This window comes from Bombina bombina, chromosome 6 (genome assembly GCF_027579735.1).
Source record: "Bombina bombina isolate aBomBom1 chromosome 6, aBomBom1.pri, whole genome shotgun sequence".
Classification (NCBI taxonomy): Eukaryota; Metazoa; Chordata; class Amphibia; order Anura; family Bombinatoridae; genus Bombina; species Bombina bombina.
This window is the reverse complement of record NC_069504.1, coordinates 526,098,518-526,113,362: the sequence shown is the minus strand read 5'-3', so window position 1 is coordinate 526,113,362 and position 14,845 is coordinate 526,098,518. Positions and strand designations below refer to the sequence as shown.

The 14,845-nt window shown below is 38.9% G+C and overlaps 1 protein-coding gene across 1 annotated transcript in view; it reads left to right on the top strand.

Annotated features, from left to right (window-relative positions):
- LOC128664510 (transient receptor potential cation channel subfamily M member 7-like) overlaps positions 1-14,845 on the top strand; it is a 288,636-nt gene that overhangs the window by 269,235 nt on the left and 4,556 nt on the right. Inside the window, 2 exon segments of the mRNA XM_053719331.1 lie at positions 8,262-8,313; positions 12,532-12,638. Coding sequence (XP_053575306.1) covers positions 8,262-8,313; positions 12,532-12,638 — 159 coding nt within the window.

Here is a 14,845-nt window from a genome sequence, read left to right as displayed (position 1 = left end):
ACAAATACTATTGTATATCTTAAGTGAAGGGAGTGAGAGACCCCCCACATACTTAGCTTGCATTAATGTATTCAATGCTATTTTATTGTGTCCCTTGCCCCATATAAAGAGTCTGAAATTTTTGTACACATTTTCAATATCCTTTTGGGCATCAGAGCTGGTATATTATGCATAAGATATAAAAACTTGGGTATTAGTATCATTTTGATTAGATTTACTTTAGCAGTGAGTGAGAGTGGTATTTTAGCCCAGCTTTCCAGATCTCGCTTGGTTTTATTAATCAATGGAATATAGTTTATTTTATACCACTGTTCTGGGTCACTACATATATTTATACCCAGATATGTGAATTGTGTATTTACTTCTTTGAATGGGGTTTGTATAGTTCGTTTCACATTTTGCAAGATCCAAAATAATTCCGATTTTGCTGTATTAATCTGATATCCAGAAAATGAGCCAAATAGGTGTATATTCTCTAGTACCTTACCAACCTCTAAATTAACATCTTTAATAAATAAAAGTAAATCATCCGCATATAGTAACAGTATAAATTTCTGTTTTCCTTAGGATATTCCTTCTAAGCGCTCTCTAAGCTTAATTGCTAAAGGCTCAATTGCCAAGTTAAACAAGAGTGGTGATATTGGACAGCCTTGTCTTGTCCCTTTTGCTAATTCAAAGTTGTTCGTTCTAATACCATTAATTAATAGGGCCGAAGATGCATTAGTATATAAAGCTTTAATACATTCTACAAACTGATACTTAAACCCAAACCGTCCTAGCGTAAAAAACAGGTGATCCCAAATTATTGAATCAAATGCTTTTTGTGCATCAATTGATAGTATGGCGGAGTTCTGTAGTGACCTACTTTCCCTATTGTTTTTAGATAGATTTGCGCATGAATCTAACAGTTGAAAAACTTTACGTAAATTGGCTGACGGGTTACGATTAGGCATGAAGCCAGTTTGATCTATGCTTACTAGAGGAGAAATAATCTTTTTCAATCTTTTAGCCAGTATAGTTGTAAAAAATTTATAATCGGCGTTCAATAAAGAAATAGGTCTATAAGAATCTATAAGTTCAGGGTTTTTCCCTTTCTTATGTATCACTGTAATTAAAGATTCTGAGAAAAATCTTGAAGGAACTTCTCCTTTGATAAGATAGCTATTAAAAAGATTCATCAAACTGGGGGCAATCTGTGCTTTCAGTATTTTATAAAATTCTCCAGGTAATAGATCCGGACCTGCCGCCTTATTGAGTTTTATATTGTCAATAGTCTCCAAAACTTCTGTGAGAGATATTGGAGTATTTAAAGTTTCTAAATTTTCTATATCTATTTGTGGTAGGGGAGTATCCTGCCAGAAACTAGCCTTATTTGTTACATTTATTTCTGGATTAGAGTATAACTTTTTAAAAAATTTAAAGAATTCATCCTGTATCTTGACAGGGTCTGTTATATGGTTATCATCTACTTTGATCCTTTTGATAACATTTTTTGTACTCTGTATCTTCACGCAATTAGCCAATAGTTTTTATCCCCGAAGCGATATCATTTCTCTCTGAGTCTAAGATCTTTAATATTATTTTTTTGTTCTATTATTAGTGCCCATTCCGCTCTCGCTTTCATATATCTGTCCCAGTTCTCTTTTGTGTGGGTACCGATATAAGCATTGTATCTGTTTTTTAAATAACTTGAACATTGGTTTTCTTTCCGATTTGCATCTTTCCTACAGTTCATAGAATATTTTCTAATGTCCCCCCTTAAAACAACTTTGGCTGCTTCCCAAAAAGTTTCCTCTCTGTAAGTATCTGCTGGATTGTTTAATTTGTATGTATGCCATTGTTGAATCATCCAATTCTTGAATTTAAGATTGGATGCAAGATATGTTGGGAATTTGTAGCTTCTAGCTATATCATACATTCTTTCCCCCCAATACATCTTGAGAGAAATTATGGCGTGATCTAAGATTGTGAAATCTCCGATCTCTAATTCTGGTTTTAAACCTAGCACTGCTGTTGAGACTAAAAAAAATGCAATTCTAGAAAGTGACTTATACTTCTTAGCTTGACATGTATATGCTCGCGTAGTGGGATTATAGAGACGCCAAGTTAAATTAAGATCTTTACAGAATTTCTTAAGCGGTTTATTTGATGTCCTGTTTTCAGTCTCCTTATTTGCAGTTTTCAATCTGTCTATGTTATTAAATGTCATATTAAGATCACCGGCTATTATCATGGTGAAATCCAAAAATTTATATAACTTATTTCTTAACTCTAACCAAAATATTGGATCATTTTTATTTGGGCCATATACATTACAGCCTCTCTCAAACCTTGGTCCACATTCTCTCCAAGTAATGCGATTATAGCGCAAATCAGGAGCACCAGATAGTCAGTTTTTAAAAATAAAAAATAACTTTTATTCTGTTGATACAGCTTTGTTAAAATGTTACAACATGTAACCAGGACATTCAGTAAGCGATATGTGCAATGCTCATTCTCTCTACTCCAGTGTGGTCAGAATCAGAAGGAAAGTATGATGTTTGCAAGCATAGACTTTTTATCTCAAAATCATCATTGATGAAGTGCACGGTTATACTCATAATATATGGCTCCATTGTTCGGCTTGACCACATATCTGTTGTTGTTGCATATAGTAGTTCAATTGTTTTTTCTCCGATTCAACTACCTCTTTGCATTTTGCATACATTTCTGGGATTGCAACTACTGAGAAGTAATTGCGAGATGGCAGTTGGTATCTCTTGTCGAGTGTGTGTATCATTTTTTTAAAGCTTTCTTTACTAACCGTGCCTGTATCAGTAGGGTGGCACAATGAGAGACAAGAGAATAGAAAGACAACAATTGAATGGGCTTGATGATGCAGTTAGCTGTTAGCTTTGCTCTGATGATGCTAGTATAGCTTCTTCAAGTTGTAGAGATGACGCAGTGGGAGCAGTCTTGAAAAAATGTCCTAAAGATTTTCGATTCTCTATTTTTTTTGGATCAAGAAGGAGGATGGTCTGCTTCTGCTGCAATTAAGACAAGAGACCACAGGCTTGCACTTGAATATAAAGAAGACAACAATGGGCTTGATGATACAGTCACCTGGATTGAAGAGACCACAGGCTTGCACTTGAATATAAAGAACACAACAATGGGCTTGATGATGCAGTCACCTGAATTGAAGAGACCACATGCTTGCACTTGAATACAAAGAAGACAACAATGGGCTTGATGGTGCAGTTCTCTTTGATTGAAGAGACCACAGGCTTGCACTTGAATATAAAGAAGACAAACCTGGGCTTGATGATGCAGTCACCTTGATTGAGAGACAAGAGACCACAGTCATATACTTTAAATGAATTGAATATAAAGAAGACAACAATGGGTTTGCTCATCATCATGTTTATTTGACTGACTGAGGCAACACTGGCTTTCACTGGAGAAGACTGACCTTGCAGTTGTAGAATACACTGGCTCTGGAGGACTGACCTTGCTGTTGTAGAAGACACTGACTTTGGATGACTGACCTTGCTATTCTAGAAGACACTGGCTTTGGATGACTGACCTTGCTGTTGTAGAAGACACTGGCTGAATTGCTGACCTTGCTGTTGTAGAAGACACAGGCTTGCAGTGCACTTGCAGGATGACTTTGCTGTTGTAGAAGACACAGGCTGCAGGATGTGTATGACCTTGCTGTTGTAGAAGAACAAACAGGCTGCAGGATGTGGATGACCTTGCTGTTGTAAAAGAAACAGGCTTGCAGTGCACTTGCAGGATGACTTTGCTGTTGTAGAAGACACAGACTGCAGGGTGTGAATGACCTGGCTGTTGTAGAAGAAGAAACAGACTGCAGGATGTGGATGACCTTGCTGTTGTAGAAGAAACAGGCTGCAATCTGGAACCACAGCTGTTGGCTGACTTTGTTGAACTTGATACTAGGAGATAACACACATAAAAGAGTTATAGAAAAAGAACATAAAAGAGTTATAGAAAAAGGTGGTGGGAGGGAGGAAAAAAATAGACATAGAATGGTAAGGGGGTCAGGGGAGACAAGTTCTGCTTTTTGGACAAGAAACACACACAGAAACAGTAAGGGACTGGGAGGAACATCCTAAAAAGTAAAAAACACTTTTTTTCTTCATTAAATTAATTTATTTAATTTCGGTTCTGAATCAAGAGCAATAGAGCAAGCAATTTTAAACAACATTCACAATTGAATTGACTTATATTAGCTTAGCTATTTTCTTATTTCTTAAACACAATTGGTTAGGCTGCTATTTTGTGGCTGCACATGCACAGGTTAATAGGGCATTGCACACCTGGCACAATGAATGCATTGCACATTTAAGCCTCATGCTATTTTGGATATTTTGCCTCACCAAAATGCATTCATGATTTTTTATTGTTGCAGCACTAGCCTAGCAGCAATGATAAAGAAAACAAACTGACTTGTATTGATTGCAGCTTACAATAAAATATGATTTATTGCAAAAAAAAATTAAAAACTGATTTGCATTGCAGCAGCATCCATCCACCATAAAGAATGACAAAATAAAAAATGTATTTAACCAAAATTACTTTTTTGGGAACAGAAAAGATAATTTTTGATATTAATTAGAAAAAAATATTTGTGGTATGGTACACTACTAGACTGCAAACTGGTATAATAAGGGTAATGGTAAGTGTCATTTAAAAATTAACACTTAGAGGAAATGTAATCAATGCTATGCGTCACAGAAGTTAATAAAAAAGGCACTTTAAAGTTTTTTTTTCAGTTCTCTGAAATATATGTAAATAGATACAATTTTATTAAACTGAAACTTTTTATAGCAGAATGAAGCAGAACTTTTATATTTATTTTTTTATTTATAGACTATTTTCATATGGAATGCTGTAATACCAGATTCAATATTGAAATGTATAAATTAATTTCTTAATTAAATAATCATACTGACAGCTGTCAGAGTTAAGTAATTATAACATGCAATGAAAGGTAGCTCTGGGGCGCGATCCGATATACGGCGCAGGTTTCGGCGCAAGCGTGGAAACCTGCGCCGCCCGTAGTTTCAGCTCGCAACTCGAGCTATCTTATATACGGCGCCGTCAGATGCTAAAGTGCCGTAAGTCTGACAAACCAGCGATGTCCAGAAATCTGCGTAAGTACAAATTTCTGGAGTCGCCAGTGACTTACGGAACTTTAGAAACTGCCGCCGCATAAAAATTAGATTAGGGGTTAATACATTTAATATAGGTGGTGGTGGTGTAGGGCGATTAGATTAGGGGGTAATATAGTTAAAATAGGTTGCGGCGGGGTAGGGGGCTCACATTAGGGGGTAATAATTTTAATATAGATGGCGGCAGTGTAGGGGGATTACATTAGGGTTAATAATTTTAATGTAGGTGGCGACGGTGTAGGGGGCTCACATTAGGGGTTTAGACATTTAATGTAGGTGGCAGCGGGGTCCGGGAGTGGCGGTTTAGGGGTTAAACACTTTATTAGGGATTGCGGCGGGGGATCGCGGTTGACAGATAGATAGACATTGCGCATGCGTTAGGTGTTAGGCTTTATTTTGCAGTTCGCGGTTGACAGGTAGATAGACATTGCGCATGCGTTAGGTGTTAGGTTTTATTTTGCAGCTAGTTTAGGGAGTTACGGGGCTCCAATACACAGTGTAAGGCCTAATATGCCTGCAATTTGTGGCGAGGTGAAAATGGAGTAAGATTTCTCCATTTTCGCCATGTAAGTCCTTACGCTGTATATTGGATACCAAACTGCGCTGGTTTGGTATACCTGTCTATGGGCCAAAAAACTACGGCCCAAGGCAGAAATATACGAGTGTAACTTCTATGTTACGCCGTATATGTGATATCAAAACAGCGCAAATGTTGGCGTCGCCGGCTTTTGCGGGCGACAATTTATATCGGATCGGGCCCTAGAAGTTTGAAAACTGATACCTGTTAGGAGATAGCAGCTGATAAATTCAGAGACTGTATCCTACAGCGGAGCATATTGTATCATTGAGCATCATCACCTCCGGACTTGGCACATTGGCTCCCACAGAATCAAAGAGAGTGCAAAGAGTTCTTAGCTTGGTGTTTTGTATTAACGCCTTGGTCAGGAACTGAGCTAAGCGAGCTGTTTATAGACTCTTCTATAGTGACTTATTGTATTATGTGCCCCACAGGGCCGTCACTCGTGCACCCGCCGGAGCCCTGCCCCTCCCCCCACCGGAGCCCTGCCCCTCCCCTCCCCCTGCCACCCTCAGTAATGAAAATAAATATATATTTTTTTTCCTTTAAACTGCCTTCTGTCTGCAAATTAGGCGCCCTTGCCGTCGTTTGGGGTGTTGCGTCCTGTGCGACCGCACAGGTCGCACACCCCAAAGGCCGGCCTTGCATCCGGTTTCTGGCACCGGGGGCTCATCTATGCGGCAGTGGAGGCGGATTTCAGTGACCTCTTCCGCTGCCTCCACTCAGCATCTTCTTTTCTTCGGCTCTCTTCTATGAGCCCTTGTCTTTATGCGGTCGCCGCCATACACTGAAATTCTAGAAGCGCAGAACCCCAAAATATAGGGGTTCCACTTAAAGGGACAGTCTACACCAGAATTTTTATTGTTTTAAAAGATAGATAATCCTTTTATTACCCATTCCCCAGTTTTGCATAACCAACACAGTTATATTAATATACTTTTAACCTCTGTGATTATCTTGTATCTAAGCCTCTGCAAACTGCCCCTTTATTTCAGTTCTTTTGACAGACTTGCAGTTTAGCCAATCAGTGCCTGCTCCCAGATAACTTCATGTGCACGAGCACAGTGTTATCTATATGAAATACATGAACAAACACCCTCTAGTGGTGAAAAACTGTTAAAATGCATTCTGAAAAGAGGTGGCCTTCAAGGTCTAAGAAATTAGCATATGAACCTCCTAGGTTAAGCTTTCACCTAAGAATACCAAGAGAACAAAGCAAAATTGGTGATAAAAGTAAATTGGAAAAATGTTTAAAATTGCATGCTCTATCTGAATCATGAAAGATTTTTTTGGCCTAGACTGTCCCTTTAATTCCAATTGTCTGGTTTTAAATCAGTCAATCCCTATTAACTGATTTAAATCAGCCAATAGCAATAACCTTTTTCAATTTGAATTTGAATTATCCTTTTCTATTGGATGGTTAGAATTTAAATGTAAAAACGTTCTTGTTATTGGCTGATTTAGCCAATAGGGATTGGCTGATTTAAAATCATCCAATCAGAAATTGGCGGAAGAGTCCACAAATTCCGCCTCCACGCCACAAAGAGGGGGGATTAGTTTAGTGGGGGTTAGGTGTTAGGTTAGTTTGCATTTGGCGGTATAGTTTAGATAGATACTTGTTGTGGGTATGTGGCAGTATAGGGGTTAATAGTTTAGTACTTGCGGTGGGTATGTGGCATATAGGGGTTAATAAGATAGGTACTTACAGTGGGTATGTGTTTAGATATTTATGCTGGCGATGCTGGGTGTTGTCTATAGCCAGCATCGCTGACCAATGGCATGTATAGTAAACGTCTCTCGTTAATGACAGTCTACTTGATTATTTTTTATTGTTTAAAAAGATAGATTACTCCTTTACTACTGATTCCCTAGTTTTGCACAACCAACATTGTTATATTAATATGTTTATAACCTCTAAACCTCCAAATTTCGGACTGCTTCTAAGCCCCTGCAGGTTGCCTTTATCTAATTGCGTTTTATTAGCTTTTCACAGCCAGACAGTGCTAGTTTATGTGTGCCATATTGATAACAGGTTTGTAAATAGCGCTGAGATAAGGGGACAGTCTGCAGAGGCTTATATACAAGCTAATCCCAGAGGTACAAAGTATATGAATATAACTGTGTTGGTTATGCAAAACTGGGGAATGGGTAATAAACAAATTTCAGGTAGACTGTCTCTTTAATGAAGAGCAAAGAAAACTTTCTTACACCTATTATTTCATAGGAAGCACTTTATGGTAAAACTTTGCATTTCTCAGATTTATTGCCCATCAGTGATACAAAAGCTTTGGAAAAGGACATCAGGGGAAAGAGCAGACTTTGATGAGTGTTATATAACATAGTAGTAAAATATTATGGCATTTCTTAGTAATTGTTTTCTGAACCTCAGAATAATTAACTAAGATTAGATAGCAGACACAGAGCAGTTGCACGCAAAGATTATTACTTATTATTACTGCAGTGAAATATGTGTTTAGTTAAAACAAAAATGTTTTGTTTTTTTGTTTAAGGAGTTGGTGAAAATTTGACTGATCCCTCAGTTATAAAAGCTGGAGAAAGAAGGTAAGATTTGCTCTGGGTGAAGTGTTGAAGACAGGGGATTATTGTGCCTTAAGCCAAATAGGAGAATTGGATAATAATTAAAGAGAAAAAACACAAACAACTAAATTATAAGCAAGCTATAAATGGTAATGATGCTACATTGTCATTAACATCCAGTCTCCCATGGCAGCTGTGGGTTAATATGGTCAAATCACTATTAAACTATGGCTGCCACAAAGCTGTTGCAACCCTGTTTTCATTTTCAGCTTCTAAAACTAGATGCAGATTTAACATTTGTAGCAGCAGCCAATAGGGCTTTTTGTTTCATGCACTGACTGCTGTTAAAGGAACTAAAAGATTCACCACATACACACTTATACTTTCCTTACATTAAAGGCATCCATGGATTCCCAGTACATTAACCTCAGCTGCACCTGCCCTGACCCACACCTATTCACCTTTATCTGAAGGGGCCTCCAAACAAGTTAACCCTAACAGTAACCCCCACAGAATAAATTACAACTACAACAGCTCTAAACCCTCTGATATTAACTTCTACTTTCTGGGCTTTAACTGCAACCTTTTCACACCACAATAGTCCCTACTGCATTGGATCTTACCTTTCGCAAGTAACACCCTAACTTCTGAGCCAAACCACCTTTTCACCAATGATATTAACCTCTACTGAACTAGCTTGGCCAACCATTATTCTTCTGTACATCCGAGACCCTCAATACAACAGAGACCACACCCAGTGCTATACATTCTGCTGCCCATCTCTGACACCACACTATTAATCCTTACCTTCTGGATACCTAAAACAAAAAAAACTATCCACACTACACACTATTAACCCCTTAACTCAGACCCTAGACAAAATAATTATTGAAAAAGGAAGAGTCTTGTTTCAACCTCTTTCAACTGAGAAGTTATTTTGTCATCTGTTTTGCTCCTGGAAGAGCACCAAGTGTTCCTATTAGTGCTGAAAAAGGGAGAACACCAGAATGCTGTGAAATCACTTTTTATTGTAAAATGATACTAAAACAAAGCAATGAGTATACATTAGGCAATACCTAGCTTTGAGTGTTAATTGTAATTGTGACCCAGCCCTAAAATAAATAAATGCTATTCATGGCAAGGCCACGCCTGATTGACCTAGCCCCCATTGTAATTAACCATACATTACGTGGCACCACTGCATTAAATAATAACTGTAACCTGGCTGACCAGACCCCCCCAGCTGCTATTTACCCTGAGACCTGTCTATCCTTGACTCTCATTGCAGTCATTCCTACCTAACTCAGTGCACTATGCAGCCACCACTGCAATCTCACAACCACCCAAGGAATCACCTACTAAGTAAGCCCAAATTTACCCACTATATTTACGCCCCTGTTACATGATCCCCACTGCAAAAGCCTAGTTCCCTAACACCTAAACAAATATTTAACAATAAAATACCCCTAGTAAACCTCAAACATTTGCACTTTAACTGCAGTTTAACCCCTTAAGGACAAGGCCATTTTTCAATTTCTTTCCCTGAAGGACCAGGGCTATTTTTACATTTCTGCTGTGTTTGTGTTTAGCTGTAATTTTCCTCTTACTCATTTACTGTACCCACACATATTATATACCGTCTTTCTCGCCATTAAAGGTACTTTCTAAAGATAGCAATATTTTCATCATATCTCATCATTTACTATAAAAAAATGATAACATATGAGGAAAAAATTGAAAAAAACACACTTTTTCTAACTTTGTCCCACAAAATCTGTTACACATCTACAACCACCAAAAAACACCCATGCTAAATAGTTTCTAAATTTTATCCTGAGTTTAGAAGTACCCAATGTTTAAACGTTTTTTGCTTTTTTTGCAAGTTATAGGGCAATAAATACAAGTAGCACTTTGCTATTTCCAAACCACTTTTTTTCAAAATTAGCGCTAGTTACATTGGGACCCTGATATCTGTCAGGAATCCCTGAATATCCCTTGACATGTATATAGATATATATTTTTTTAGCAGACAACAAGTATTGATCTAGGATCATTTTGGTATATTTCATGCCACCATTTCACCGCCAAATACATCAAATAAAAAAAATTGTTCACTTTTTCACAATCTTTTTCACAAACTTTAGGTTTCTCACTGAAATTATTTACAAACAACTTGTGCAATTATGGCATAAATGGTTGTAAATGCTTCTCTGGGATCCCCTTTGTTCAGAAATAGCAGACATATATGGCTTTGGCGTTGCTTTTTGGTAATTAGAAGGCCGCTAAATGCCACTGCGCATCACATGTGTATTATGCCCAGCAGTGAAGGGGTTAATTAGGGAGCATGTAGGGAGCTTCTAGGGTTAATTTTAGCTTTAGTGTAGTGTAGTAGACAACCCCAAGTATTGATCTAGGCCCATCTTTGTATATTTCATGCTACCATTTCACCGCTAAATGCGATCAAATAAAAAAACAAAGTAATTTTTTTCACAATTTTAGGTTTCTCACTGAAATTATTTACAAACAACTTTTGCAAGTATGGCATAAATGATTGTAAATGCTTCTCTGGGATCCCCTTTGTTCAGAAATAGCAGATATATATGGCTTTGGCGTTGCTTTTTGGTAATTATAAGACCGCTAAATGCTGTTGCGCACCACACATTATTATTATGCCCAGCAGTGCAGGGGTTAATTAGGTAGCTTGTAGGGAGCTTGCAGGGTTAATTTTAGCTTTAACGTAGAGATCAGCCTCCCACCTGACACATCACACCCCCTGATCCCTCCCAAACATCTCTCTTCCCTCCCCCATCCCACAATTGTCCCCGCCATCTTAAGTACTGGCAGAAAGTCTGCCAGTACTAAAATAAATGGTATATTTTATTTTTTTTTTTTTTTAAAAATTATATAGCATATTTACATATGCTGCTATGTAGGATCCCCATTATCCCCCAACCTCCCTGATCCCCCCCCCAAACAGCTCTCTAACCCTCCCCCTCTACCTTACTGGGAGCCATCTTGGGTACTGGCAGCTGTCTGCCAGTACCCAGTTTAGAATAAAATACTTTTTTTTTTTTCTGTAGTGTAGCTTTCCCCCCCATAGACCAACCCCCACCCCTTCCCAGATCCCTTAGAATGATAATTTTGTGTTGTTTTTTACCCCCCTTTCTCCCACTTATTGATCTATATCTTTCTGTAGTGTAACGGTTCCCACCCCCTCCCTCCCCGTGCACGCGCGCGTCCGTTCGCGCCCCCCCGACAACCCCGCCCCCGATTCCGCCCCCCCCTCACTCTTCAATCATCCATCGATGACCGCCCACCCGCCTCCCACGTCGGCTCCCACCCACCAACGATTGCGGCCATCGATGCCCGGTGCAGAGAGGGCTACAGAGTGGCTCTCTCTGCATCGGATGGGGGAAAAATGTTATAGCAGGATGCCTCGATATCGAGGCATCGCTGCAATAACCGGAAAGCGTCTGGAAGCGATCAGGATCGCTTCCAGCCGCTTTAAACCCCAACGTCATACAGGGTACGTCGCTGGTCTTTAAAGACCAGTTTGTGCAAGACGTACCCTGTACGACGCATGCCGTTAAGGGGTTAAAGGGGCATGAAACCCAAAAAAATTCTTTCATTATTTAAATAGAGAATACAATTTAAACAAATTTCCAATTTACTTCAATTATTTAATTTGCTTCCTTCCCTTGTTATCCTTTGCTGAATGGTTTATCTAGGAAAGCTCAGGAGCAGCAAAGAACCTAGGTTCTAGCTGTTGATTGGTTGCTGCATATATATACTGATTGTCATTGGCTCACCCATGTGTTCAGTCAGCAACCAGTAGTGCAATGCTGCTCATTCAACAAAGCATACCAAGAGAAGGAAGAAAAATTGATAATAGGAATACATTATAAAATTGCATGCTCTATCTGAATCATGAAAGAGAAAAATTGGGTTTCATATCCCTTTAAGCATATTCTAGCTTCTACTTGTTACAACCAGCACTCAAGGTTTCTCGCTGCCCATTTTCTAGCTATGATCTGGGCCTAGTACAGGGTTCTTCTCATACAAAAAATGTTTAAAGATGCCCAAACCAAAGATGTTGTAAAATAGTCCAGGAAAGAAACACAGACTGATATATTATCCAATATATGTTGTTAAATAAAATACTTACATTATTTTAAAGAATGTAGAAAACCATTATCTGAAATAATTTGAATCATTTTTGTTAACAATTTGGATATTTTCCAGATCAAAAGATATGGTCTTTGGACCAGCAAACTTGGGAGATGATGCCATCAAAAACTTCTGTTCAATGCACCAATGTAACTCCTGCTGCAGGAATCTGAAACTACCTGGTAATGTATTAAAATTAAGGGCCCAGTCATCATTGCCTGGGTTACAGTTAAACAGAAAAAAGTATTGTTTGAGAATTTAGTCCATTTACATATTTAACACACACTCTAATAATAAATATAATATTTATTAAAATTAAATATAATTTATTGACAGAGGAGACTCTACAACTAGCTAAGCCTCATGCAAAAGTCACACAGGGGGCCACATTACAGATACAGACATCCCAAGTCTCCCTGAAGTTCAGGGAGTCTCCCTGATTGTAATAGCGGCTCCCTGATGCCAGCAAATGGAATGCAATCTCCCTGAAACTCCAAGTACCATGATCCAATGTGGCCCAAATCTGGAAAAGTGTTTCTTTAAGGAATGCCTTTAGTTGCTGGGACATTATAGAACCCTCAAAGCATGCATCAGTAACCAAAAAGCCCCCACTGATATTAATAAAATAAAACACAAATACTACCTTATTTACTGCACGTAATTAAACTTCGTATTCTAAAATATTTAAGCATTCAACAAGCGTACGGTCACTGAAAAATAGGTTTGTTGTATGTGGTTGTGCAATAAAGCTACTTTTTTAATGTGTCTTTAGTGGGAAGCTACTTTAACGATAAGTCTCTATCTTATTTAGGGTTTCAAGGTGTCCAATATATAACTGGGGGTGCGGGGGGGGGGGGGTGGCGGCACAGTAGCGGGTGAAGCCACCTCCCTGAAATGAGCTTTTGCAGGTTGGGATGTCTGCAGATATATTCTCTCATATCAGTTTTTATCATTAATGATCATGAGATCATTAGTAGCATCAATAATCCTCACCAAATTTTTGTGAATACCCTTTTGTCACTAGCCATACCTTTCACCTATTTCAACCTATTCACATCCGATGACATGCTTGCCTTGAGTTAACTCTGAAAGTGTCCATGTCTGGAGTTTACTAAGAGATGGTATCTTTTCATCAGGAGCTCTTATCCACTTTTGTTTCTCAAGGGTTGGCAGTCTTTACATCTCACCCCATTAACCTGGCTCTGACTGTAGTGCTAAGCAAGCCATATAAGACAGATGTTTGGCTGGGATACCTTTATTGCTTCTGGTGGATTTCCTGGGGCCGATTTATTAAGGACCGAATGGCCCTTAATGTACCTGTTTCTGCATGAGCCTTCAGGCTTGCCGGAAACAGGAGTTAAGAAGCAGCGGTCCTTAACTCGTACGCCGCCTCTGAGGTGGCAGACAGCAATCAACGATTGGGTTGATTGACACCCCTGCTAGCGGCAGATTGGCTGCGAATCTGCAGGGGGCGACATTGCACAAGCAGTTCACCAGAGCTTGTGCAATGATAAATGCCGGCAGCGTATGCTGTCAGCATCCAGCAATGTCAGGCGGACATGACAGCGTATGCTGTCAGCATCCAGCTGTGCGGATCATGTACATCCGACTGTTGGTAAATCGGCCCCCCTTGACTGAAGTCACTTGTGGCTCAGTTTCTTCTTTTTCAGTCTGCATTAATTTCTATTTCTGTGTCACTTTGTTCCTTATCTTTCTGTAGCAATGATGTGGATTTTCTCCCAGTTTCAATAGTTTGTGTCAGTTCACACAGTGGTTTCATTAACAATTACACTTCTGCGGCCTGGTGTAGAATTCTGTATCCTTTTTGGGACTCTGTGTAACCCACAACTACACCTTCTTTTGCACAAGCATCCCATTTTGTATGTTTTCTCCTTTGGAATTTGCATGTAGGCTTTGCTTCCAAAAAATGTTATATGGCTCAAATCCGTTGCCTTTCCATTCCATAGTACGTATGGAGTTTTCTCAGTTGCTTTTCCTTGCAATCGATTTTGAAGATAGCATGCCGTCATAATTGCCTCTTCCCAGTATGTGATTGGCATTTAGCATCAAAAAGCACGCTCCTTCCACTCTCACATATAGAGCTAGATTACAAGTGGAGCGCCCGTTTGCGGGAGTACAATAATTAACCATTACAAGTGGCTAGTTATTGCTATCGCAAGCTCATGGTAGCAATTAAGGTTCCAAAAATTAACCAGAGATCAGATCTCTGGTTCATTTTCTAAAAGTGCCCCAAATGTCCTGAAATTACAGGGCATTGTAGTTTTTTTTAATAAAACTGCACTAGTTAGTTTGGGGGCTATATAGTTGTTGGGAAAAAAAACTGAAAAGTGCCTTTACATTGCGGTCTATGAGAACTGTGTGTTCTCAT